The sequence below is a fragment of the Pelophylax lessonae genome (assembly GCF_965119305.1).
Source record: "Pelophylax lessonae genome assembly, chromosome: 8".
NCBI classification, from domain to species: Eukaryota; Metazoa; Chordata; class Amphibia; order Anura; family Ranidae; genus Pelophylax; species Pelophylax lessonae.
In genome coordinates, this window is record NC_138775.1 from 223,204,546 (window position 1) to 223,232,119 (window position 27,574).

The 27,574-nt window shown below is 41.9% G+C and overlaps 1 protein-coding gene across 6 annotated transcripts in view; it reads left to right on the forward strand.

Annotated features, from left to right (window-relative positions):
* CACNA1E (calcium voltage-gated channel subunit alpha1 E) overlaps positions 1-27,574 on the forward strand; it is a 1,228,023-nt gene that overhangs the window by 1,043,306 nt on the left and 157,143 nt on the right. For all 6 annotated transcript variants that reach the window (XM_082266485.1, XM_082266488.1, XM_082266487.1 and 3 more), the window contains 4 exons: positions 16,826-16,941; positions 20,774-20,827; positions 20,975-21,064; positions 23,159-23,368. In XM_082266485.1, the coding sequence (XP_082122611.1) occupies positions 16,826-16,941; positions 20,774-20,827; positions 20,975-21,064; positions 23,159-23,368 (470 nt within the window). The remainder of the gene's footprint in view (positions 1-16,825; positions 16,942-20,773; positions 20,828-20,974; positions 21,065-23,158; positions 23,369-27,574) is intronic.

Here is a 27,574-nt window from a genome sequence, read left to right on the forward strand (position 1 = left end):
GATATGGTTAAATGGGAGATTCGCATCATGGATGTGCAGCTGACAAATCTACAGCAATGGCGTGATGCTATCACGTCAATGTGGATCAAAATCTCTGGGGAATACTTCCAACACCTTGTTGAGTCTATGCCACAAAGAATTAGGGCAGTTCTGAAGGCAAAAGAGGGTCCAACCTGGTACTAGCAAGGTGTACTTAATAAAGTAGGCAGTGAGTGTATAGTGGTAGTAGTTGTATATAGACACAGATCCTGGGGGGGGGGGGGCATGTACAATGTAACATTGTATACAATCACAGTATAGATTATGCATTAAAATAATACATATAAAACATGCACTGTTTATACAATGTGCAGACCAGCCATTGCCCATAGCACACAGCAGATCTTACTGGCATCATCTCTGCAGCGGGGGTCTAGATCAGTGGTCCTCAACCCTGGCCTACAGGGCCCACTAACAGGCCAGATTTGCAAGATAACTGAAATGCATCCCAGGTGATATCATTTGCTGCTCAGTGATTGCAGTACTCTAGTCTGCATCTCCCCAAGGTAATACTTAAGATCTGGCCTGTTAGTGGGCCCTGAGGACCGGAGTTGAGGACCACTGGTCTAGATGACAAATGGGGGTTCCAAGATAAAGGCTATGTCCTCCCCCCTGTGGCGGCGAATACTGTTTCCTCTTCCTCCCTCCTTCTCCTTGTTAGCGGATGGTAATGGGGAAAGGTACAATCATGACCACAGGTTGGGAAGAAGGATGCTGTGTAAGAAGGGGTAAGGATGAGCCAGGGGCATGCCCAATCCCAGGGCCAGGTGGAGACAGTGCAGGGAAAGAGGGCAGAGTCCCAGGTAACAGCGGGTATGTTTGACAGCCTGCTGTCAGGTCCGGCATGATGTCAGCAGTCAACATTCTAGGGAATGTCTAGACATGCAACCCAGCAGGCCCCAGCCCACGCAAATGTTCGGCATGCCATATGGCCAGTCTGGGCCTGCATTGCACATGTACCCAATGTAGGAGCTTTTGGCTGTGAACATATGGTGAGCATGTCCTCCTTGACCTGTCTGAGGCTACGTCGCCCTATATACAACAAACTGCGATGCCCATTTTTTCTTCTAGCAACATATCTACTTCATAGACAACATGTTTACTTGCTGCCCAATATATCCCACTGACTTTCAGATGCCATTATAATGAGACAATCAATGTTATTCATGTTACCTGTCAGTGATCTCAAATCAGAGCTCCACCCAAAAGGGGAAGTTTCGCTTTAAGGACTCATCCCCCGCTCCTCTTGAAGAATTAGCACTTTTTAGGATCGGGTACCCAATTTTGACAGGTACCTTCTCCCACTTCCGCTCCGACCATCAAGGTTATCGGAAGGGGAAGTTCCCCTACCTCCCCCCCTGCAGTCTTCTGGGACATGTGACAGGTGAAGGCAATTTGCAAGACACACACATTTTGGCAGCATTATTATTAACGTGGAATGTATTGTAATTGGTTCAAACCATTGGATCCTACAACATTACTGTGTGCTGTAGTGACATAGGGGCTGGGGTATGAGGATTAAACCCCATAATGCAGAGGCATCCAATGCTTCTGGAAATGTTGGATGGTAAAGGTGCTTTAGAGCACTTTGCTCTGCAAAAGATTAAAGACTGGTGGTGTTTTCGACAGGACAAGTTAGTATTCGTTTTTTCCTTTATAAAAAGCATTTTTTTTTCAAGTTATCGTTCTAGCATTCTAAGGTTGCATTAAAAATCTACCTTCTGCTAAATTTTACATTTAAAGTGGTTATAAAGGCTAAAGGTTTTTTGCCTTCATGCATTCTATGCATGAATGTAAAAAACCTTCTGTGTGCTGCTCCCCCCTACAGCCCCCCTAATACTGACCTGAGCCCCCTCTCAAACCAGGGATGGGCACGAGAGCCTCAGATGTCTCGAGACTCACTCTCCTCAATGCTATAGGCTCCCACTGCTGCCTATCACAGCCAGTGAGCCAATGAGTAGAGAGCAGGGGTGGGGATGATATCTGTCTTATGGATGCAGGCTATATGTGTCTAATGGATGCACAAAGCAGGGCTCGGGAGCGAGTACATATCAGTGCCCCCATAGCAAACGGCTTGCTATTGGGGACACTGGTCAGGCGGGAGGAGCCAGGAGCAGGGTCCCACAGAAAAAGAGGATCATGGCTGCTCTGTGCAAAACCATTGCACAGAGCAGGTAAGTATGACATGTTGGTTATTTTCCTTTAAAGGCCAAACTTTTAATACCACTTTAAATAAAGCGAGGAAGAGTTGCAATTTCTATCAGGTTTTTATTTCTGACTGTGACCCATTTGAGGTGAAATTTAATTTGCTTCCTGTATTGCCCGTACAAGAAATGGAGAAGCCAATATCACCAGGGCAGGAAGGCACAAATAACAATAAAAACATTGTCAGATTTTTTTTAACTCTTCTCCACTCTACTAAAAATTTTTTTTTTTTTTTCTTCTTCTCATTAAAGAAATTCTCCACCGCTTTGTTGTCCTGTAATGTCTGTAACTCTAGGATATATCCTCCAGCAGACCCATGATTTTTTCCAAGCATTTCATCCAGTAAAGTTAGCAGTAAATAAATCACCACTATATTCATAGTGATTTATTAATCATCAGAATATTAAATCTGGTTACCATGGACACTACTGGACAGTTCAGCCTATGCACATTACATGTGGACATTGGACACTTTGAAGAATTAGCACAAACATATTAAAGTGAAGCAAAATCAATGAAAATGATCATAGCACAAATCTTATTTACTAGAACACACACTGAGAGAGGATAACCTTTTATTGAGTTTTAATTACATACATCCCCTGCAGATAAGCTTACAAATTTCCAAATCGAGAGGAAATCATGATTTTGTGCAGATGGGGTATATTTTGCAAATCTGATATTTTCCAGGGGACATGGGATTTGCTGGATTATTTCCATTTTGACTTATCCAGTCTGTAACAAATCATTCAAATTCAGGAATCCTACCATTAGAAATCTGTAAGTTGCATTATTTACTGTGTTAAATTAGCACATGCATTTTCAGGAAAGCTATAAGGTATATGCGAAGAGTATCTGATGTATCCTTTTTATTGCAAAGAAATGAATGTCTCTAAACTTCATGTAGCCACCTTACCCTAAGCAGGGGTGTTTATCTAAATTTAGTGGTGCTAAACTGCAGTAAATTTAGCTGGATTGCTAATTCAACTTCTTTGGCTTTCTCCTGGGCCCTGATTACTGTATGTGTCCTGCTGTTGCCAGTAAGTGGCACTTCTGCCTCTGGTAAGAGTATGAGAGCTACAATAATCAGAACCAGGAATATGTATGTCTCCCTAGCCAACCAGTAGGAGTTCCCTTGCCACTGGTGCATGCTGGGAGAGTTTATAATATGCAGAGTGTGACCTTGGGAAGTCAAGTTGTTCACCCCTGGGCCGCTGGCCTAGGGGAGGTCACAGCTCCATATTCAGTACATACACTATATTACCAAAAGTATTGGGATGCCTGCCTATACATGCACATGATCTTTAATGGCATCCCAGTCTTAGTCAGTAGCGTTCAATATTGAGTTGGCCCACCCTTTGCTGCTATAACAGCTTCAACTCTTCTGGGAAGGCTGTCCACGAGATTTAGAAGTGTGTCTATGGGAATGCTTGACCTTTCTTCCAGAAGCGCATTTGTGAGGTCAGGCACTGATGTGGATAAGAAGGCTTTGCTCGCAGTCCCCGCTCTAATTCATCCCAAAGGTGTTCTATTGGGTTAAGGTCAGAACTCTGTGCAGGCCAGTCAAGTTCCTCCACCCCAAACTCACTCATCCATGTCTTTATGGACCTTGCTTTGTGCACTGGTGCACAGTCATGCTGGAATAGGAAGGGGCCATCTACAAACTCTTCCCACAAAGTTGGGAGCATAAAAGTGTACAAAATGTCTTGGTATGCTGACTCCTTAAGATTTCCCTTCTCTGGAACTAAGGGGCCAAGCCCAACCCCTGAAAAACAACCCCACACCATAATCCCCCCTCCACCAAATGATTTGGACCAGTGAACAAAGAAATTTCCATAAAGACATGAATGAATGAGTTTGGGGTGGAGGAACTTGACTGGCCTGCACAGAGTCCTGACCTCAACCCAACAGAACACCTTTAGGATGAATTAGAGCGGAGACTGCAAGCCAGGTCTTCTCAGCCCACATCTGTGCCTGACCTCACAAATGCGCTTCTGGAAGAATGGTCAAACATTCCCATAGACACACTCCTAAACCTTGTGGACAGCCTTCCTAGAAGAGTTGAAGCTGTTATAGCAGCAAAGGGTGGACCAACTCAATTATGAAACCTACAGACCAAGACTGGGAGGCCATTAAAGTTCATGTGTGTCCCAATACTTTTGATATTATAGTGTATTCCTTGCAATTTCCACCAATGTATTAAAAGAGAAATTTGGACTTTGAAAAAAATAAATAATTATACTCACCTAGGTGGATACAGCATCGATCCGATGCTGCATCTGCACCTGCAATGCAGTGAGAACTGAGCGATCAAATACCGCTGATGGCTCAGTTCTCCCCCTCAGCTCTGAGCAGAGAGACCCGAGAACTATTACTGTTAATCAGTGTCTCCCCGCTCTCCCCTCCAGGAGATGGGAGGGGCTGGCTAAGGCTCTCAGCAAATTGCGAGAGGCTGAGCCAGCTGTTGGTCTGGGCTTTTGGGTGGATCCAGATAATATATTCAGGATATTTGCAAAGCCTGGACCGGCTCTGTGATGTCATTGCAGGAATGGAACACAGGAGTGCAGAAAGAACTGCACCCCTGTGATCCATAGAAGAAGTATGGCCAAAAAAGCTTTGACCATGCTTCTCCTTTAACCGGTTGCCGACCGCCGCACAACTATATACTGCGGCGGTCAGCCCCGGCCAGGCAGAGTGACGTATCGGTACGTCACTCGCCTGTCACTGACTTGCGAGCCTATAGCGAGCGGGCGCGCCCCCGCCGAGGCGCGCGCCCGCCGCGGCTCGTTCACAGGCAAGTCAGTGCGTGTGACCGGCGGACTCGATGTCCGCCAGTCACACTGCGATCGCTCCTGTGAAGGGAGAAAGACAGAGCAGCTTGTGTAAACAAGCTGCCTGTCAGTTCTCCCTGTGTAAAAGTAAAGATCTGACCGTTCTACTATGTAGAACGGTTGATCTTTGCTTTTACACCAATAGCCATGTCCCTACACAGTAGAAAGCACGCCCCTAGGACACACTTAACCCCTCCCTGTCCAATAAAGTTAAACCTTTCCCTGCCAGTGTCATTTTTGCAGTAACAGTGCATATGTATAGCACTGATTACTGCAGTAATGTCACTGGTAACCCCAAAAGTGTCAAAAATGTCAGTCAAGGGTCCGATCTGTCCGCCGCAATGTCGCAGTACCGAAAAAAAAATCGCAGATCGCCGCCATTACGCGTTAAAAAAAAAAACACCAAAAATGACAAAAATCTTTCTCTTTGTTAGTAAACGCGATAACTTTTGCGCAAACCAATCAAAATACGCTTTTTGCGATTTTTTTTACCAAACATAGGTAGCATAAAACAAATTGGCCGAAAAATGTTAAAAAATTTTGATTTTTACTTTTTTTTTTGGGGAATTTCATATAAAAAAATGTGAAAAATATTGTTATTTTTGCAAAATTTACGCTCTTTTTTTGTTTATAGCGCGTGATCAAAAAATCGCACAGGTGATCAAATACCACCAAAAGAAAGCTCTGTTTGTGGGAAAAAAAGGACGTCAAATTCGTTTAGGTACAGCGTCGCACGACCGCGCAATTGTCCGTTAAAGTCACGCAGTAAAAAATCGCAAAAAAACCCTGGTCCTTTAGCAGCCAAATCCTCCGGGGCTTAAGTGGTTAAATAATTCAAATATACTAGCTATGTATGGATTGTATCATGTTCATCTCTGTTATTTTATTTACTAGAGTGTTCTACTTAACAGATCTAAGTACTTGCTCATCCCAGTTTTATGCATTTGACTGGGTTTCCATGACAACAGCAAAAGCTCCAGAATAAGTAAATAGCTTATTGTTTGTGCTGCAGTGTTAGTTTTGGGTGGGGGAGGAGGACTTGGTCTGATGGGTTAGTGCTAACTAGACATCGGTTCTCACCCTTTAAGAAATCTGCAGTGTCCATGGGGACTCAGCGCCATATCGAAAAATTGTTTAGACGTGTTCTGCCCTTAAATAATGAGGCAGTACATGCATGTCTTGTATTCTTTGCTTAGGGGCTAGTGGTGCCTTAGAAAGAATTGTGTAAATGCCAATTTATTTATGATGTACTGAGAGGTGCACTGCAGTATTTTCTGTAAAGAAAAGGTATTCTTCATTCTACTTTTGCCTTTGCATCATCCCAAGTACTTATCAGCATATTGATCATGGATGCTAAGGAAAGTACTGCAGTGTTCCTAATGGTAGACTTTAATGTAGTTATTTATTTTATCACAATGGCATGGCTCATCTTTTTAGATCTCTTGTTATATTATTATATACTATACCTCCTAACCTACAGTATGTGCCTTTTAAGGTTGCTGAGCATGTATTTGTGTGGACTTTCTGGACTTTGATTACAATATGTGTCACTTTCAGACCGCATTCACACTGAAGCGGCACGACTTGCACGGACTTCATATAATCAATGTCTATGCAAGTCGCTCCGAGGTCGCCCCGAAGTAGTACAGGAACCTTTTTCTAAGTCGGAGCGACTTGTATCACTCCTATTAGAATGGGTCCTGTAGCACTGCATGGACCACGACTTGTCAGGCTGACAAGTCGCCTGACAAGTCGCGGTAGTGTGAATGGAGACTCAAAGTACACTCATCAGGCAAGAATTACCGGGCTGGCCTTCTCAAAATGTCTGTTGCCTGACAATTGGCCAACATTTTTGACAAAGGGGAATCTCTCAGTTCTGTTCAATGTGCGCTTTAAAAAAAAAAAAAATATATATATATATATATATATATATATATATACACAGTATCTCACAAAAGTGAGTACACCCCTCACATTTTTGTAAATATTTTTTTATATCTTTTCATGTGACAACACTGAAGAAATTACACTTTTCTACAGTGTAAAGTAGTGAGTGTACAGCTTGTATAACAGTGTACATTTGCTGTCCCCTCAAAATAACTCAACACACAGCCATTAATGTTTAAACCGCTGGCAACAAAAGTGAGTACACCCTTAAAAAAAATTGTCCAATTTGGGCCCAAAGTGTCAATATTTAGTGGCCACCTTTATTTTCCAGCAATGCCTCTTGGGCATGGAGTTCATCAGAGCTTCACATGTTGCCACTGGAGTCCTCTTCCACTCCTCCATGATGACATCACAGAGCTGGTGGATGTTAGAGACCTTGCGCTCCTCCACCTTCCATTTGAGGATGCCCCACAGATGCTCAATAGGGTTTAGATCTGGAGACATGCTTGACCAGTCCATCACTTTTACCGTTAGATTCTTTAGCAAGGCAGTGGTCATCTTGGAGGTGTTTTTAGGGTTCTTATCATGTTGGAATACTGCCCTGAAGCCAAGTCTCCGAAGGGAGGGGATCATGCTCTGCTTCAGTATGTCACAGTACATGTTGGCATTCATGGTTTCCTCAATGAACTGTAGCTCCCCAGTGCCGGCAGCACTCATGCAGCCCCAGACCATGACACTCCCACCACCATGCTTGACTGTAGGCAAGACACATTTGTCTTTGTACTACTCACCTGGTTGCCACCACACACGCTTGACACCATCTGAACCAAATAAGTTTAATTTGGTTTCATCAGACCACAGGACATGGTTCCAGTAATCCATGTCCTTAGTCTGCTTGTCTTCAGCAAACTGTTTGCGGGCTTTCTTGTGCATCACCTTTAGGAGAAGCTTCCTTGTGGGATGACAGCCACACAGACCAATTTCATGCAGTGTTCTATCGGGTTGAAGTCAGGACTCTCTGCAGGCCAGTCAAGTTCCTCCACCCAAAACTCCCTCATCCATGTCATTATGGACCTTTCTTTGTGCACTGGTCCAAATCATTTGGAAGGTGGATTATGATTTGGGGGTTGTTTTTCAAGGATTGGGCTTGGCCCCTTAGTTCCAGTGACGGGAACTCTTAAGGCATCAGCATACCAAGACATTTTGCAATTAATGCTCCCAACTTTGTGGGAACAGTTTGGGAATTGTCCATTGTGCACTGGTGCCCACCATGACTGGGCACCAGTGCACAAAGCGTTATATATCACAATGTCTAAACCTATGTCTGTAATGCATGTTTAAACCTTAATACCATAAAAAATAACATGGTATTAGATTTTTACTCCAGGGATATATAATGAGTTTGAAAATTCTAGAGAAATGCTTAAAGGGGATGTACAGCCAAAGCTCATTTGGCTGTACTTCTCCTGTGGATCACAGGAGTGCAGTTCGTTCTGTACTCCTGTGACCTGTTTTCAGCAGACAGTGGGCTGAAGCCCGCTGTTGGCTGACATCACAGAGCCGCTCCAGGTTCAGGCAAGATCGTGACAATGAAGTCAGGATCCACCCACATGCCTGGACCAGCACCTGGCTCAGCCTCTCAGCGAGGCGGGATGTGTGTGAACACTGCTTTAGGTCAGTCTCCCATCTCTATCTCCACTAAAACACAGACCAAGCGGTAGCTAAGTTAGAGGTAGCTAAGGGGATAAAGCAATATAAAGTTTATAATTAATGATTGTTGCTTATTTCTTAGAGTATATTTATATTTGAAAAACTTGTCTTTCCTATTTGTCTTTATACTGAGAGATATTTGTAAATTTTATATGCAATCAAATAAAAAAATTTAAATATTAAAAAAAAACAAAAAAAAAAACAAGCATGCTAAAAAGTGCAGCATTGTTGAAATATGGAAAAACATTAATCTTTTTTTTTTTCAGTATGAACAGACTGGTACAGTCGTTTTGACTGTAATAAAATCGGTTCAATTGTTAAAACACAGACCAGATGCTGGCCCCGTCCATCATGGATTCCTATGATCAAAAAGAATTAGGTTGGCCGCACGTCCAGTAAAACCACCTTTATTTCAGCAAGTCCATAAAAACATATCCACATAGACACAAATAGAGGGGAACAGCATCACCAGCTAACGTGTTTCACGCTTCCTTATCTGGAGCTGCTGAGAGCCTGAGCCAGCCACTCCTGCCCCCTCCACAGCCCAGCGCTCCAGTGAGCGAGGAGGGGGAAGAGCAGACAGCTCTCTGCTCATGGAGCCCTGAGAATCGAGCAATTGGCTGTGTTTCATTGCTTTATTCTCAATGTTAAAATTGTCAGGGGACAGATGCAGCATCCACCTGTAAGTATGATTCTGAAAAAAAAAAAAACTATACTTTTCTTTTCAATAATGCATTTCGATTTAACTAAACCTATTCGATTTTAGTTGACTAAAATATACAGGAGATTTTAATTGACTAAAATGTAGGAAATTTTAGTCAACTAAAATGTACTTGAGATTTTAAACTATGACTAAAATCAAAACAATTCAGATGACTAAAATACAACTAAACTAAATTGGCATTTTAGCCAAAAGAATATTACGAAACGAAATCCAAATTTGACGTCAAAATTAACACTGCTCCAACATTGCGATGTGAATCAAGTAGATGTGCCATTCGAATGGCTCAGGTGCCAGGGACATTGGGCATGGAGATGAGATGTCTGCAGATTGGTAATCAGGCAGTGAGGTCCTTCCTGCCAGGCAAGCTTTTCAGTGTGCCCTTCCAAGAAGTGGACACCATAATGTTGAAGAAATTAGCTTCTGTTGGTGGAGGGACTGTTATTTATGCAGGGGCACCTATGGTCTTTTTGTAATGTTTAAAAAAATAAATGACTGGATAACTCCTTTTAATGTGCATCTGTGAAGTAACCATAGGTTAACATTTGATCTACATCTTTTTTGTTGATTCTTTGTTGGAACAGACTTGTTCATTAAGGTTGTCTATACAGTAAATATGGGGGTTGTTGTTCTGATACTGTAATATAGCCTTATTTTATTTTCTTTATATACAGTATATATTTATATATATATATATATATATATATATATATATATATATATATATAATTTAAGTGTGGTATGCCAACATCCCTTGTTTATAGTCAAAAAAACGTTTTGGTTCCTCAAACCAGGCGAAAAAGTGGGACTTTTTAGGCAGTTTTAAACATTTTATAAATGCAATTTTGCGGTTCATGCGATTTTAAATAAAATATATTTATTATTTTACAAGTGGTTTTGCATGAGGTAGTGCTCACTTTGGGCTAGAGGCCCATAGGTGGATAGGTGAAAGAAAGTAGGAAAATGTGACAGTTGTGATAATGGTGACTTTAGAAATTTGTTCTGTCATCCATGCATTCCTGGATGTACAGAGGGCGTCTAAATCCAACGCGTTTTGGCTCGTGCCTTTGTCTAGGGTTCACCATATCTAAAATTACATGATAGTAGTTACTAAGTGTACATATTTTTTGTTAACAGTTTATATTCAATGCTTTATTAAGTACAAACCCAAATCCAAAAAAGTTGGGACACTGTACAAATTGTGAGTAAAAAAGGAATGGACTAATTTACAAATCTCATAATCTTATATTTTATTCACAATATAATATAGATAACATATCAAATGTTGAAAGTGAGACATTTTGAAATGTCATGCCAAATATTGGCTCATTTTGGATTTCATGAGAGCTACACATTCCAAAAAAGTTGGGACAGGCAGCAATAAGAGGCCGGAAAAGTTAAATGTACATATATGGAACAGCTGGAGGACCAATTTGAAACTTATTAGGTCAATTGGCAACATTATTGGGTATAAAAAGAGCCTCTCAGAGTGCCAGTGTCTCTCAGAAGTCAAGGTGGGCAGGCAGCGGATCACCAATTCCCCCAATGCTGCGGCGAAAAATAGTGGAGCAATATCAGAAAGGGGTTTCTCAGAGAAAAATTTGAAAGAGTTTGAAGTTATCATCATCTACAGTGCATAATATCATCCAAAGATTCAGAGAATCTGGAACAATCTCTGTGAGTAAGGGTCAAGGCCGGAAAACCATACTGGATGGCCGTGATCTTTGGACCCTTAGATCGCACTGCATCACATACAGGAATGCTACTGTAATGGAAATCACAATATGGGCTCATGAATACTTCCAGAAAACATTGTCGGTGAACACAATCCACCGTGCCATTCGCCGTTGCCGTCTAAAACTCGATAGGCCAAAAAAGAAGCCATATCTAAACATGATCCAGAAGCACAGGCGTTTTCTCTGGGCCAAGGCTCATTTAAAATGACTGTGGCAAAGTGGAAAACTGTTCTGTGGTCAGATGAATCAAAATTTGAAGTTCTTTATGGAAAACTGGGACGTCGTGTCATCCGGACTAAAGAGGACAAGGACAACCCAAGTTGTTATCAGCGCTCATTTCAGAAGCCTGCATCTCTGATGGTATGGGGTTGCATGAGTGCGTGTGGAATGGGCAGCTTACACATCTGGAAAGGCACCATCAATGCTGAAAGGTATATCCAAGTTCTAGAACAACATATGTTCCCATCCAGACATTGTCTCTTTCAGGGAAGACCTTACATTTTCCAACATGACAATGCCAGACCACATACTGCATCAATTACAACATCATGACTGCGTAGAAGAAGGATCCAGGTACTGAAATGGCCAACCTGCAGTCCAGATCTTTTACCCATAGAAAACATTTGGTGCATCAAAAAGAGGAAGATGCGACTAAGAAGACCTAAGACAGTTGAGCAACTAGAAGCCTGTATTAGACAAGAATGGGACAACATTCCTATTCCTAAACTTCAGCAACTTGTCTCCTCAGTCCCCAGACATTTGCAGACTGTTATAAAAAGAAGAGGGAATGTCACACAGTGGTAAACATGGCCTTGTCCCAACTTTTTTGAGATGTGTTGATGCCATGAAATTTAATATCAACTTATTTTTCCCTTAAAATGATACATTTTCTCAGTTTAAACATTTGATATGTCATCTATGTTGTATTCTGAATAAAATATTGAAATTTGAAACTTCCACATCATTGCATTCTGTTTTTATTCACAATTTTTACAGTGTCACAACTTTTTTGGAATCGGGTTTGTAAAAGAAGTTGCTTACATTTGTATTTTTTGTGCAGTAATAGAGATCAATGTACATGGGGTACCTCATTTTTTCTCCCTTTCTTGGGCAGCAGCAAGATCCCATATGTGTTGGAGAACAGCAGGTGATCAATCGCTAAAAAATGATGATAATAGCAGAGGTTTATATATGCGTTACTCCATATAAGTAACTGTATGGTTTTTAGTGTGTCATATTGACTTACATGGTTAGAAATTCGTAGATAAGTATTCCTATGCCCTCTGGAGGTGGATTTTTTCATCATCCTAAAGGATATATGGTTGGTTAGATTATTTCTATATATATATATATATACATATATATATATATATATATATATATATATATATATATATATATATATATATATAGTGTGTCTATATATGGTGTGGTGATCAAGTAAATTACCTTATATATTTCTGATCACTTCATTTCCTTAGGGACTGATTTTTTCATCAGGTAGAAAGCACCTTAATTACACATAAAGAAAGTTCAGAACTTCCAATTGTTCTGAGCCCTCCTTTAGGTGTGGAGTTACCTTGGCTTGTGAGGTGGATGATCCAGGGGCGTGTAGAGAAGGAGGGTGAAATTCTTCTTGCTGACTCTCCAGGAGGTGCTTCCTCTCCTAGGTCCGGAGATGAATGGCACTCTCCTGGGATCCCCAGCATCTTTTATGTGGGCCGTGCATGCGCAGTGCTGCGCAGAGCGGTCCTACATGTCAGGGCGGAAGGGCTTCGCCCGCTCTCAGTGCGCATGCTCCAAGTAGGCTGTGCATGCAGTGGTGGGGAGTCCGTCCACCACTGGCACTGTGAGAGACGCCGCCAACACGGAAAGGAAAAGCCAGGGCTTGAACCAGGCCAGAGAAAGGTGGAGGCAATCTGGAGGCTACACAGTGCCCCGCTTGTTGCACAGCGGGGCTTACCGTGCCGGGTGCTGTCCAAAGAGTTTGGGGGTATTCAGAGAGGGGGGAGAACTCCTGTCATTGATCAAAGCTGCATTCACAATGGTTCATAATAAACAATAGTGCATAATGTAACCTGTACTGTTCCATATATATAAAATATGTTTGAATAAATAGATAGTATTTCCTTTCTTTTTTTTACAGCAGTGGTTTGTCTAAGGTTTTTAAATCCAAGATGCGGAACAATGCTGATGGGTCTGGGTTTCTTGATGGGATAGGGATCAGTTCATACAGTTATGGGTGGGTCTGGACCCTTTAGCATCAGCCAATTAGGTCAAAATATAGATGTTTTCAGTCCATGAGGGGGGTTATTTTCATGGGGGGAGGAGAACAAAGGGAACGGAAGGAAGGGGGGAGAATTGATGGGGGATATCGGGGATTTGTAAAATCTATGGTTGTGTCATTTTATTTGAGGTTGTGTACCTAAATTTCATGTGTGGGGCACCGTGTTACTGATGTAAATATCCACAGTAGACTGGAAACTCCAATGCAGGGTGCTTGAAGCAAATGGTGGATGGCGCCACAGAAAGGAGAAGAAAATATATTGCAAACACACCTCAAACTTCTTACAGTAATTCTGCCTTTATTGCCAATTATTAAGTGTAGTACCCTCCTAGTTAGGTGCTAGTGAGATAAATAAGAGGTACGTTTAGTCATTTTTGGGCTCTACTATAGCCAGTGAAGATTGGGGATTGCTTTTGTCTACTCTGGGTTCTGCAGCTGCAGGCTTGCCTGTCTCCCCCTGTCTTTCCAGAAAGCTCTGGAACATAGTAGTTGGAAAGGGTAGAGTCTGAGCTGTCCCTGGAAACAGCCTTAGCTAATTCCTTCCTGATCAGGGGAGTGACCAGCAGGGGGCTAAGAGGTGTATATAGGGGCTGAAGCAGAGAGTAGCAGGGTTCTTTGCCTACTGGAGAGTGACCCAGCCTGGAAGTGCTGTTAAACCTTCCAAGGCTCTGAGAAGCTTTAAGAAGTCCTGGGGGATTCTAGACTACCTAAGAGCTGAAGGATTACCTCAAAGTCACAGGGCAACATCCAAAGAGGATCTTTCTGGGATACTTTTATGCCAGTGCCAGCTAAAGCAGGAAAAAGGCCTTCAGGTTGCTTATATAAGACAGTGAGTAAGCCTAAGAGAAATCTCGGGAGAGAGACTGTTGCCTTTGCACTCCTTTTTCTGGAGGGACTGTTCCAGACCTAATGCCCATAGTGGAAGCCCCTGTGCTGAGTTATTGCTACTTTCTGTATAGAAGATTCTGCTTTATATAAATTAACCATACCTCCCAACTTTTGACCTTGAGAATGAGGGACATTTCAGCAAGATAGTGACCAGTGGCAAAAAGTGGGTGTGACCAAACATGATAGTGGGAGGGATTTATGGGGTCGTTAAACAAACCCCGGGCTTCCTCATACCTATAAAATATGCTTTGATTGCTGTGCCACAAGCTGGAGTCTAAGGGATACATATAAACTTCAACACAATCATTTAAAAAGTACTTACAATACATCTGGTTTTGGATATACTGAAAATAGATAGAGAGCTTAAAAGAGAGGATCATGAGGGACCTGAGGAACCCGGGATGGAGTCAAAGAATAAGTACTGCAGTATGTGGAGCACAGCAAATGATGGTCTAACAGTGAGAGTGGCATAAAGAGGGATTATTAAACAGAAGCTGAGTCTAATTGCTGTATACAGCATTACTTGAACAAATGAACATCACAAGGAAATCTTATCTCAAATGTCAAAAATATGCAATATAGCACTTAGTGGTTGTAGGGGTGGTAAAACTGTGACTCAACCACAGCGTTTTACCACCTCGCCAAGTGTTCCCCCTTTAGCTGCAGGGGCAGCAGGCAGGGGTGTACATATGCTGCAGCCACAATGCTTTGCTTCTTGGCTGCAGCAGGATTTATATCCCCTGACGCATTGGCAGGCATTACTGCCCACTGACCACGACCAATTTTAGTGAAATGCATTATTGCCCCAAGTGAATGGAGACACTCTGCGAAGCACTACTTTTTCAAAGCGTACCACACCAAACTGCATAGTACTACAGAACCATGTGGTTTGGTGGCTGCAAACACGCTGCTGTCTCATTAGGGCAGCATGATTGCATGCAGCATGGTAAATGCACAGTAAATGGCCCTTTCTTGCATTGTGTTCCAGAGAGATTTGAGAGAGGGAAGGATCACCATAGTAAATGGAAGAAAGGAAGGAGGGATCACTATGGTAAATGGAAGGCAGGAAGAATAACTATAGTACATGGAAGAAAGGAAGAAATGATCACTACATGGAAGGCAGGAAGGATCACTATGGTACATGGAAGAAAGGAAGGATCACTATGGTACACAGAAGACAGGAAGAAGGGATCACTATGGCACATGGAAGGCAGCAAGGATCACTATGGCGCATTGCCGAAAGGAAGGAATTATCACTAATACATGGAAGGCAGGAAGGATCACTATGGTACATGGAAGAAAGGAAGGAAGGAAGGATCACTATGGTACATGAAATTCAGGAAGAATGGATCACTATGGTACATGGAAGGCAGGAAGAATGGATCACTAAGGTACATGGAAGGCAGGAAGGATCACTATGGTATATAGAAGAAAGAAAGGAATGATCCCTACAGCACATGGAAGGAAGAGAGAGAGGGGAGACTTCACTCCCCCTAGGCTCAGGTAGACATCATGTACACAAGCTGTTGTAAAGTTCCCACCCACACAATTACTTCACAGGCACAGCATTGGCTGCATGCCTGGGGGTTGTGGGCGGGCACAGGGGGACACGGGGAGGAGGGAGAGGAGAACTAGCCTACCTCCTCCTCCCTCCTCGTACGGGATGTAGAGCCGGCGGGCTGTGCTGGCTGTGCACTTAGCGAGCCTCAGCCTCACTAGCTGCAACGCGAAGCAACGTGCACTGAACAGGGGGATTAGTGGAGTCCTGGAACTTGGGCTCCACTGCAAGACAGCCCAGATTCACAGGACACCGGTTTTACTTGAAATCCCGGGATAGTCCCGGAAATCTGGGATGGTTGGGAGGTATGAGTTAACCGTTGCAAGATAATGGTGTCCTCTTTCAAGTTGCTAGTTCTGGGTATCCCAAAGTGTTTTCCCAATCCCTATCCCAGTTCTACAAAACAAATAAAAGCCACAAAAAAGGCACTATCTTCCTGAATAATATGTGTTCCAAAACGTTGCACTTTCCCTATAAGGCATTCTAAAAAATTGTCAATAAAGGCGGTTTTATTGCATTAAGTTTGAGGTGTGTTTTCCGTGCCAATGCATTTGCAGTTTCTCCTGTGGATCCTGTGATTGACATTCTTCAGCCAGGAAGGTGATACCACTATTTCGAGTTTTGCTTATGCGGCTTTCTGTGTCACCTGTCTGCTCAATGGACAATGAATCAGCAGTGTAATAATGCAGAAATCTTCAAAGAAGAAATCATAAATAGGGATTTCTCTGCCTGACTAAGTAGAGATAAATGGTGGGTAAAACAGTGATGTAGTTTAGTTCCTGAAGTTGCACTTTAATTAGCGCTTTAGATATGGCTGCCATCTGCTTGATTTAATTTAACTGTAGCCTGTTTACCTCAAAGAACCCATGTTATTGTGTGACATTTATTTTTTCCACTTTTCTGCCCCAGAACAGAGGATTAATGCTCAATTTATTCAGTATTAATTAACACCTCTGTTTGCAGTGAATTTGCCAAAGAGAGGGAGCGTGTGGAGAACAGGAGGGCCTTCATGAAGTTGCGCAGGCAGCAGCAGATTGAAAGGGAATTGAATGGATATCGAGCATGGATAGATAAAGCTGGTGAGTGAATATCTCAACACTTATCTTTTAAGCCTTCTTAGTAATGACAAAGGCTCTTCACAACTCATTTCATCTTCAGGCTCTCATAAAATAATTTGAACAAGAGAAAATGGTAAAGGACCATTAACCCTGCAACTCAACTTGCTATATTTGAAGAGAAAAGTAAACTATTTATTGCTATGTCTAGTATGTAAAAGTTTCTGTATCTGTAATGAGTGTCTGATATTTAAGATTAAAGTGTACGCCTAAGCATAAAAACATATACAGTACATTTCTGCAATATATGCACATTTGCTTATGTTTTAACTCTTTATAAATGCTACAAGTACAGAAAACCCATTGGTCTGCCATGTTGTGAGCTGACACCGTGTATTCCGCTATTCAGCCCTGCCCTAATTCTAAGTGCCCCTTCTGAGTTGCATGCTTTTTCCCCAGATATAGCCAAAAAAACGCATTTTTTTTGGTGCCAATATAGGCTCTTTCCCTCAAGTGTCTTATAGTAAGTAGAGATGGGCTGTGTGTTTGATTCAAACGTAAGTTCGACCCAAACATCAGCTGTCCGTGTGTTTGCTGAACTCATGAACAAATAGGGCGCTCGGCGGGAAGTTCGCCCGCCGATGAGCACCCCATAATGCACTGTGCTCTTGCAGTGCATTGATTGCTGATGATTGGCTAAAGCATGCACCTGACCTGTATGCTTTGGCAAATCAAGCACAATGTACTGTGAGAGCCATGATTGGGCAAAGGCAGAGTGCCTTTGGCCAATCACGACTCAGGGGCTAAGTCCACGCCCCACACTATATAAGGCTGTTGCTTACACGGCAGCCGTGTATAGTGCGTGACAATAAAGATTAGGCAGGTAGTTAGTGGATAGTGTGTTCAGTCAGTTTAGTGCAGTCAGTGTAGTGTACAGGCATACCCCACTTTTAAAATGTATGGATATGTTGTAGTCCCGGGTCCCTTCTCGGTGCTCCCCAAGTTTGGTGTCCCTGTCACTTATTGTTCGGCAGCAGTGTCATGTCAAGCAGACAAAGATTTCTCATAGATGCCAATGTTAAACACCGGGAACTGCCTGTGCCATGTAAAGCTGACCAAGATTTCCCATAGATGCCAATGAGTACTGAAAGCTGAAAATTGGTCTGGGCAGGAAGGGGGGGGGGGGGAAGTGCCCTGTATTTCAGTGGTTAGGGGAATCAAAAAAATGGCGTGGGGTCCCCCCTAAAATTTATACCAGGCCCTTTGGGGCTGGTATAGATTTAAAGGGTAACGCCACGGCGAAATTTAAAAAAAAAATGGCGTGGGGACCTCCCAAAATCCATACCAGGCCCTTTGAGTCTGGTATAGATTTTAAGGGGTACTCCATGGCAAAATGAAAAAAAAATGGCATGGGGTCACCCCCAAGATCCATAACAGACCCTTATCCGAGCATGCAGCCTGGCAGGCCAGGAAAGGGGGGGGGGACGACAAGCGTGTGGCTCCCACCTCCTGAACCATACCAGGCCACTTCGCCTCAACATTGGGAGGGGGCTTTGGGATGTTCCCCAAAGCACCTTGTTCCCATGTTGATGGGGACAAGGGCATCTTCCCCACAACCCTGGGCTGTGGTTGTGGGGGTCTGCGGGTGGGGGGGCTTATCGGAATCTGGAGGCCCCCTTTAATGAGGGGGCCCCCAGATCCCAGGCCTCCCTTTGTGAATGGGTACATAGTACCCCTACCCATTCACTTAAAAATTGTCAAAAAGTAAGAACCACAGGACAAGTCCTTTATTAAAAATAAAAAAAATAGTGTCCCTCGATGTAAATCCATCGTCAATCACGATGCCCGCTGGACCTGAAAAAAAAAAAATACACTTCTGCCTCTTGGGAGGCGTCCCTCCGAATGCCTTCTCTCTGCTTTTACAGCTTTTATATAGGCAAAGGGGGGGTCACTCAGCTTCGTCACCCGGTGACACTGCCCCTTCTAATGTCATATGATGTCACATGACAGCAAGAGGCAGAAGCATTTTTTTTTTCTTCGAGTCCGGCGGGCATCGTGATTGACGATGGATTTACAAGGTGTATTTACAAGGTGCTTTGGGGTAATGTTGAGGGCATGTGGCCTGGTATGGTTCAGGAGGGACGGGCACTTACTCGCCCCCCCTCCTTTGCTGACCTGCCATGGTGCATGCTCGGATAAGGGTCTAGTATGGATTTTGGGGGGGACCCTAAGCCATTTTTTGCATTGATACATGTTCCCTAGGGCAGTACCCGGGTCCCCATAAACTTTTTATGGCAATAACTTGCATATAAGCATTTAAAATGAGGACTTTTGATTTCTCATGTTCATGTCACATAGACTTTAATAGAGTTTGCATGTTTGCTAGAACTTCTTCCCTGTTCAAGATGTTCTGGCGCAAACTGAAAAGGGGGGTGTTCAGCCCATCTCTAATAGCAAGTATGACCCTGTGCACAGCATTGGAGGGGAACAAGAATTTGTGCCAGTTCATGGGTAATGGGCTATGTAATTAGCTATGGGGGAGATTTACTAAAACTGGAGCACTCAGAATCTGGGGCAGCTTTGCATGGTAGCCAAAAAGCTTCTAGCTTCATCTTGTTCATTTGACAATATAACCTGGAAACTGATTGGTTTATCTGCTCCAGCTCCAGAGCTGCACCAGATTTTGCACGCTCCAGTTTTAGTACATCCCCCCTATGTCTCTGGAATTTATTTGCAGCATATTTGCATATATGTTCCAGGTTGGTGACCCAGAAATTACTAAATCTGTAGAGTCAGTCTAACAGCCATAAACTTTTAGAAGGCTGCTATCAATGGCTGTTTTTATATTCTTCTCAGAAAAGATTTAAAGCATCCATTCTCAACCTAGGTTCCTCAAGAGGTTGCTTGGGTTCCTTGAAATGTGGCTTGCTTAGTTCTGGGGCCAATACCAATTGACATGACACCAATTTTCTTTTTATCTGTCAGAGAGAGACTTGTTCTGACTATCAATGTAGAGGGCATTTTTCCCACTGACGCTCCATGAGTTGTTTTTATCACAGGTTCCCCGAGACTTGAAATTTATTTTAAGGGTTACTCTGGGGTAAAAAGGTTGAAAGGACTGATTTAAAGTGTTGTCTTTCAGTTCACGTTCAGTCCAGGTTTTAAAATATATCTAATCCATTTTTTTTTTTTCATTTTTGGATGACATGGTTAGAACCCCTGTCAGGTTTTTATTGCTTTCTGTGTCTCCTGCTAGTTAGATTCACTATCTCTCTTTGTCCTGGTGACTTTTGTCACTGGTACTGAAAGTGAAGGAAAGACCAAAAGTTTTGCTCTTTAGAACAGGAGAATAAAATCATCCAATGAGAACATTTGTTCCAGTGGCAACTGTCTTACAAAGTGTTTCCCTCATTTGACCTTCCTGCTGTGTCTGCAGAACAGGAAGTGAAGGAAATCTTCCACAATGCCACACGCAGGGCAAAAAAAGCATAACGCGTTTTAACTATTCCCTACCCTCCCTATCATTCCCTACCTTATCCGAAAAAATGCTTTAGCTTTTGATAAATTTTAAGTTCTTGGTTTTTCCATAAAATGAAATGAGCAGAGGCCAGAGCAGCTAGGGTTTATTCCATCAATAGCTGCAATAGATGGCCATAGTTAAATCAGATGCAGAGGTCTAACTAACAAACATAAACTGGAGTATGGCCCAGCCTATCTGCATCCACATAAAAAAAAAAAATGAAATGTAAACTATTTAATCTGCCTTATAAAATACTTTTTTTATTTTTTATTTGCTGAAATAAACTTTTCTCTGTAAGTTTTTTAAACTTCAATGTCCATGTGTTTTGTTATACAGAGGAAGTGATGCTAGCAGAAGAAAATAAGAATTCTGGGACCTCAGCTTTAGAAGGTAAGATGTCATTGATCATTGTTTTGTAGGATGCTTAGTTATCCAGTCCCAAAAAGCATTTAACATTTCTGTACGTAATGTTCAATTGCAAATATGTTTCTGGAGAGAACAGACTGACTTATTCCTTGACTCCTTGTGTACTTGCAGTTCTCAGAAGAGCAACGATTAAGAGGAGTAGAACAGAAGCCATGAACCGGGACTCAAATGAGGACCACTGTGTTGATATATCCTCGGTCGGTGAGTTGCCCCTCTATTTTTTTCTCTATTTTATAGTTGTTGCTTTTTCCCCTTTGACCTTTCTGTGTAGTTCTGAGGATAGTCTATTTTTTTTATCCCTGGTGACTCCAGTTTTAATTTACTTTTTGTAGTTGCTGAGTCAATAAGCTTTGTATGTAAAAAAATAAATAAAATAATAGGGTCTAAGATGGAAAATTTGATATTACGGTGGAACCATGGAACCAATTCCTTTTGAAACACTTGTAAGTCATTTTTATTAAGCTTTTGAAATTTTCCAACAGCTAAGTACACAAAAGAAAACAAATAGGCAGCACGGTTTGTTCCAGTTCACAAGTCAAGAAGAAGCACAACCATCAGCAATGTGTAATGGCATTATAATACAGGTTATAACTACATTCAGAACTGTAAGTGATACACCCTGATAGGCCGAAAAGAAAGATGGCCTAGTGGACAGCAAAATGTTGGTACATGGTATGCACAGTAGAGCAGTAACACCACCAATAGGACAGGCTGGAAAGATGAGAGGTGGGTGGAGCCAATTCTGAGGACAGCCAAGGGGAGCACATTTTGTGAATTTTTTTTTCAAGCAACCTTTATGTTGATAGGTAAATTTTTTCTTTCGAAGATAGCATTTACTGTATTACACCATTGCAAAAAAGTAGGAGGGTTACTTTTTTACTTATTTTTTACAATCCAATATAAGCTTACTTAAAAAAATCTCCTTTCTTGATGTACTTGTTGCCTGTCTGCTGGCCATCCCTTTCTACAACATCCTGGATTCCCTGCATACTTTGTAGCTTCTCTTCTGCTGTTTACTTTCAATCTCTAAGGTCTAAATATCCCATGGTACTTTGCTGCCTGCAAACAGTGATTTCTGTACTGACTTCACCTCCCGAAATTCCTCCTCTCAACACCTCTGTAGTTTAGAAGGTGGGTTCTGTGAAGTCTGTGAAGTGCCTATTAACCTCCCTGGCGGTATGATTCTGTCAGAAATTCTGTTCCAAAAGCGGTACAATTCTTTTCATGGAGATTTGGCGGTATGTATTATAGGCCTACAATTCTTAGTAATTACTGACTTAAACCTGACCAAAACAAGACTCTAGTAGACATCCCAGATGTGATAAATTTGAAACACAAACAAGTGAATTATAATCGAATCAATAATATTATTTTATTATTTAATATATAATATATATAATAAAATTATATTATTGATTAGATTATAATTCATGCGTTATATATTATATATATATGTGTGTATATATATATATATATATATATATATGTGTGTATATATATATATATATATATATATATATATATATATATATATATGTGTGTGTGTGTGTGAATTATAATCGAATCAATAATATAATTATATATATATATGTGTGTGTGTATATAGGTATATATATATATATATATATATATATATATATATATATATATATATATATATATATACATATATACATATATATATATACATATATATATATGTGTGTGTGTATATATATATATATATATATATATATATATATGCATATATATAATAAAAAATGTGTTATGTGTTTTGTGCAACGTTTTTTTTTTTTTTTTGAATTTCCCTCCCTAGTTCTGCTCCCATGCAGCATTGCTGCTGCAGGGAACGGAACTAGGAAGTCCTCCTACCGACAGACGAGTGGCAGAGATCTCGGCTGGCGGTCACAGCAATGAGAGCTCATCGCTGGATCGCCAGGATAAGGTAAGAGACGCTCCGCTGCGCTGTCTGCACGCTCTGCCCATTGACCCCGATCGTGACTCGGGGATACCGCTAATAGCAGAAAATTCCTACCCCGAGTCACGCTCGGTGATACCGCTAAGGCGGTTAACAAGACATAGAGAATACATGTCAAAGAATATAAGGAAGCAAATGTGTGGGGATCTTCGCAAAGTACGTTTACAAACTTCAAGATCGATAAGATTATTGGAGTAGGCTAGAAATAACTGAAATAAAATGTAGAAATGATTGGATTTTACATTTTTACCATACATACGTTTAACTCTAACAATTTAGGATAATGAAGTTAACTAAGTTATTTTTGTCCATTGCAGGCACTCCCCTTGCCAGAGGTAGTATCAAGAGCAACAAAATGGATGGTGCATCTTATTTTCGCCACAAAGAACGACTATTACGTATTTCTGTACGGCACCTGATCAAATCCCAGGTCTTTTATTGGCTGGTCTTGGGAATAGTAGCATTAAACACAGCCTGTGTGGCCATTGTCCATCATAAACAGTTTCAGTGGCTCTCACATATCCTGTGTAAGTATGCTCTCAAACTATAAATTCAACCAAAACAATTTGTTCCTCACATCCTGCCCACAGGACAAAATGGGAAGTATCCCCAAAATTAGGTGAAATCTCAACTATGACATTTTTCTTGCGAAAAGGTGTCTCCGAGGGCTTTTCCCTCTACTTCTGTTCTTGAAAATCACAGACTCTAACTGTATCTAAGTTTAAAAAAAAAAAATAAAGTTTATTTTCTATTCTATTTAACTCAACAAATAGAAGCTGCACTGCTCACAAGACTCAACCTTTTAATGATGGTTGCTTAAAGTGAATGCCATGGATGGTGCTGTGCTAGAACTAGATACAATGATACAAAGTCACTAGCATTCCAACTGAACGCCTTTCCTGTGTTTATTGTGAAGGCATTGTCAAATAATGAATAAGAAACCAATGTTTTGGGACCTTGCAGGGTCCCTTTTTCAAGGCAATAAGCATATGCATGACATATATATACAGTGCCTTGCGAAAGTATTCGACCCCCTTGAACTTTTCGACCTTTTGCCACATTTCAGGCTTCAAACATAAAGATATAAAACTGCAATTTTTTGTGAAGAATCAACAACAAGTGGGACACAATCATGAAGTGGAACGAAATTTATTGGATATTTCAAACTTTTGTAACAAATAAAAAACTGAAAAATTGGGCGTGCAAAATTATTCAGCCCCCTTAAGTTATTTTTTTATTTTGTAGCGCCACCTTTTGCTGCGATTACAGCTGTAAGTCGCTTTGGGTATGTCTCTATCAGTTTTGCACATCGAGAGACCGAAATTTTTGCCCATTCCTCCTCCAACAGCTCGAGCTCAGTGAGGTTGGATGGAGAGCGTTTGGGAACAGCAGTTTTCAGTTCTTTCCACAGATTCTCGATTGGATTCAGGTCTGGACTTTGACTTGGTCATTCTAACACCTGGATATGTTTATTTGTGAACCATTCCATTGTAGATTTTGCTTTATGTTTTGGATCATTGTCTTGTTGGAAGACAAATCTCCGTCCCAGTCTCAGGTCTTTTGCAGACTCCATAAGGTTTTCTTCCAGAATGGTCCTGTATTTGGCTCCATCCATCTTCCCATCAATTTTAACCATCTTCCCTGTCCCTGCTGAAGAAAAGCAAGCCCAAACCATGATGCTGCCACCACCATGTTTGACAGTGGGGATGGTGTGTTCAGGGTGATGAGCTGTGTTGCTTTTACGCCAAACATAACGTTTTGCATTGTTGCCAAACGTTTAATTTTGGTTTCATCTGACCAGAGCACCTTCTTCCACATGTTTGGTGTGTCTCCCAGGTGGCTTGTGGCAAACTTTAAATGACACTTTTTATGGATATCTTTAAGAAATGGCTTTCTTCTTGCCACTCTTCCATAAAGGCCAGATTTGTGCAGTATACGACTGATTGTTGTCCTATGGACAGAGTCTCCCACCTCAGCTATAGATCTCTGCAGTTCATCCAGAGTGATCATGGGCCTCTTGACTGCATCTCTGATCAGTCTTCTCCTTGTATGAGCTGAAAGTTTAGAGGGACGGCCAGGTCTTCGTAGATTTGCAGTGGTCTGATACTCCTATTTCAATATTATCGCTTGCACAGTGCTGCTTGGGATGTTTAAAGCTTGGGAAATCTTTTTTTATCCAAATCCAGCTTTAAACTTCTCCACAACAGTATCTCGGACCTGCCTGGTGTGTTCCTTGTTCTTCATAATGCTCTCTGCGCTTTAAACGGACCTCTGAGACTATCACAGTGCAGGTGCATTTATACGGAAACTTGATTACACACAGGTGGATTCTATTTATCATCATTAGTCATTTAGGTCAACATTGGATCATTCAGAGATCCTCACTGAACTTCTGGAGAGAGTTTGCTGCACTGAAAGTAAATGGGCTGAATAATTTTGCACGCCCAATTTTTCAGTTTTTTATTTGTTAACAAAGTTTGAAATATCCAATAAATTTCGTTCCACTTCATGATTGTGTCCCACTTGTTGTTGATTCTTCACAAAAAAAAATACAGTTTTATATCTTTATGTTTGAAGCCTGAAATGTGGCAAAAGGTAGCAAAGTTCAAGGGGGCCGAATACTTTCGCAAGGCACTGTGTATATATATATATATGTATATATACTTGGGGTCTCTTAGAAATAGTCCAGGAAGGTAAGGGAGGGAGAGGGGAATAGTGACCTGGGGTGTGCTGTGGTCACGTGGACAGTATGCCTAAAGGGGGGCATACTCAAGAAGTAATTAGTATTCAGAAAAAGGAAGAGTTAAAGAGATGGGTGGGTGGGTGGGTGGGGTAGTGTGAAAGGTAACATTGACGAGATGGGAGGGTTGAGTGCAAGTATTTACGGAGCGAGACTCCTCCTACAAATTCAGGCTGACCTGCAGTCAGCCTTCCTTTTTGTACTTGGAGTCTCTTAGAAATAGTCCAGGGAGGGAGAGGGGAATAGTGACCTGGGCCGTGGTCACGTGGACAGTATGCCTAAAAGGGAGCAAAAATAAAGATTTGCATAACAGACTAGGATATACCTGGAGTAGAAGGATGAATTACACCTACCTAAATTCTTAAAAATGTGAACGGGAACTCCTTGGCCAGAGTTTGCTGAAGCAGCTCCTATTGGGAAGGAATGGCCAGAGTATAACTTAGGTTCTAAGCCTAGGTTCACTAGGAGGATGCGGCAATGTTTAATGAATTGTGTTGTAGTAAGCGGTATACTTGGGAATGGTAGGAGCGGGCTAGCCTTGGGTTTGTCTGCCAGCTGCGCCATGAGTTGGTCTAGGACTGCTACCAGGTACCAAGCAGCATGCGTCTCAAAAAACTTAATATCAGTGCTTGCCCCAGTCTAGTGTGTCTTGCAGATGTCTAGGCGCAACCGAAAATTATTGGGCTATCTGATTAACTGTTTAATCAGAAGAATAGGGGACTTAGTACTGGTACATGTAAAATCAGCTGGTCTTAACAACCCATAGAAGGCCAGATATATAGCTGCCTTGAGAACCAGGCTATGTAGTAGCCCGAAGGGGGACCTGGAAAGCATATCGGGCATGTTGCGGAAGATATGCCCGGTAATAGGGAGCCTGCTGGCCAAAGCAGAGGGACTACTCTTCTGAATCCCTTTTAATATAGCCTTAATGGAATGTGCCGAAAAAACAGAGGGCCTATCTGAGTGCAGTTAGGACGCAAAGTGCTGAATTCCTGCCAAATATGTCTTAATGGTGTTGTTAGAAAGTTCAGGCTGGGAGTGGCAGAAGGCTACGAAAGCCAGCAGGCATTTAATGTCTTCGTAATTTAGACTGGGATACTGAGACTGGAACGACTGGAAAGTATTCGAAGCCGTATTGTACACCTTTCTTGTGTTGGCTGATAGTGACTTGTCCATAAATGCAACCACACAGGCCCAGTGAGTATCTAATCCATTGTTAACAGTGAGTAGTGCGGGGCCAGAGTGGCAATGGTGTCTGCGTCTGGAACCTGCTGGAAAAAGAGTGGATAATTAAATCATAATAAAGCATCTATGGCTGTATTAGCTACGCCGTTGTTGAATTGCAGTGAAAATACAATTTGTATTGGAGGGACAGCCAAATGAACCTGCATATTAAAGACATATTAAGTAATGAACTGGACCTACCTTTGGTAATGATTTCTTATGTGGCCTGATTGTCTGTGGAGAAAATGACCGTGTTACCTGTCCATTGGTGACCCCACAACTGTGTTCCTGGAAACTATAGGGTAAATTTCAAAAAGTGATGACGTTTGTGCAAACCTGAGAATTGCCAGACTTTCATCTGGCCATGGTGCTGCTAACCAGTGAGTGCTAAAAATTGCTGCATAGCCTTTGGTAGCTGCAGCATCGGTAATAACTTAGGGAGATGACACTGACACTGCAGGAATGAACATGGCAATGCCGTTCCAATGCTGAAGGAACTCGTCCCACATGTGTAAATTGGATAAGGCCATGGGATCTAGTTTGATCCGAGAATCAGAGTCAGGGGCCATGGGTAACAATGCCAGCAACCTAAAAATGAAGGACCTACCTTGGGGAATAATTCTCATAGCAAAATTCTGCATACCCAGCAGTGATTGCAGTTCCTTCCTGGTACAGGCTTGGGAGAACATAAATGCATGGTCTCTAATTCTGGCTAATTTGTCCACAGGCAGACTAGCCTGCATGGACTGGGTGTCTAACGTAGAAAGGT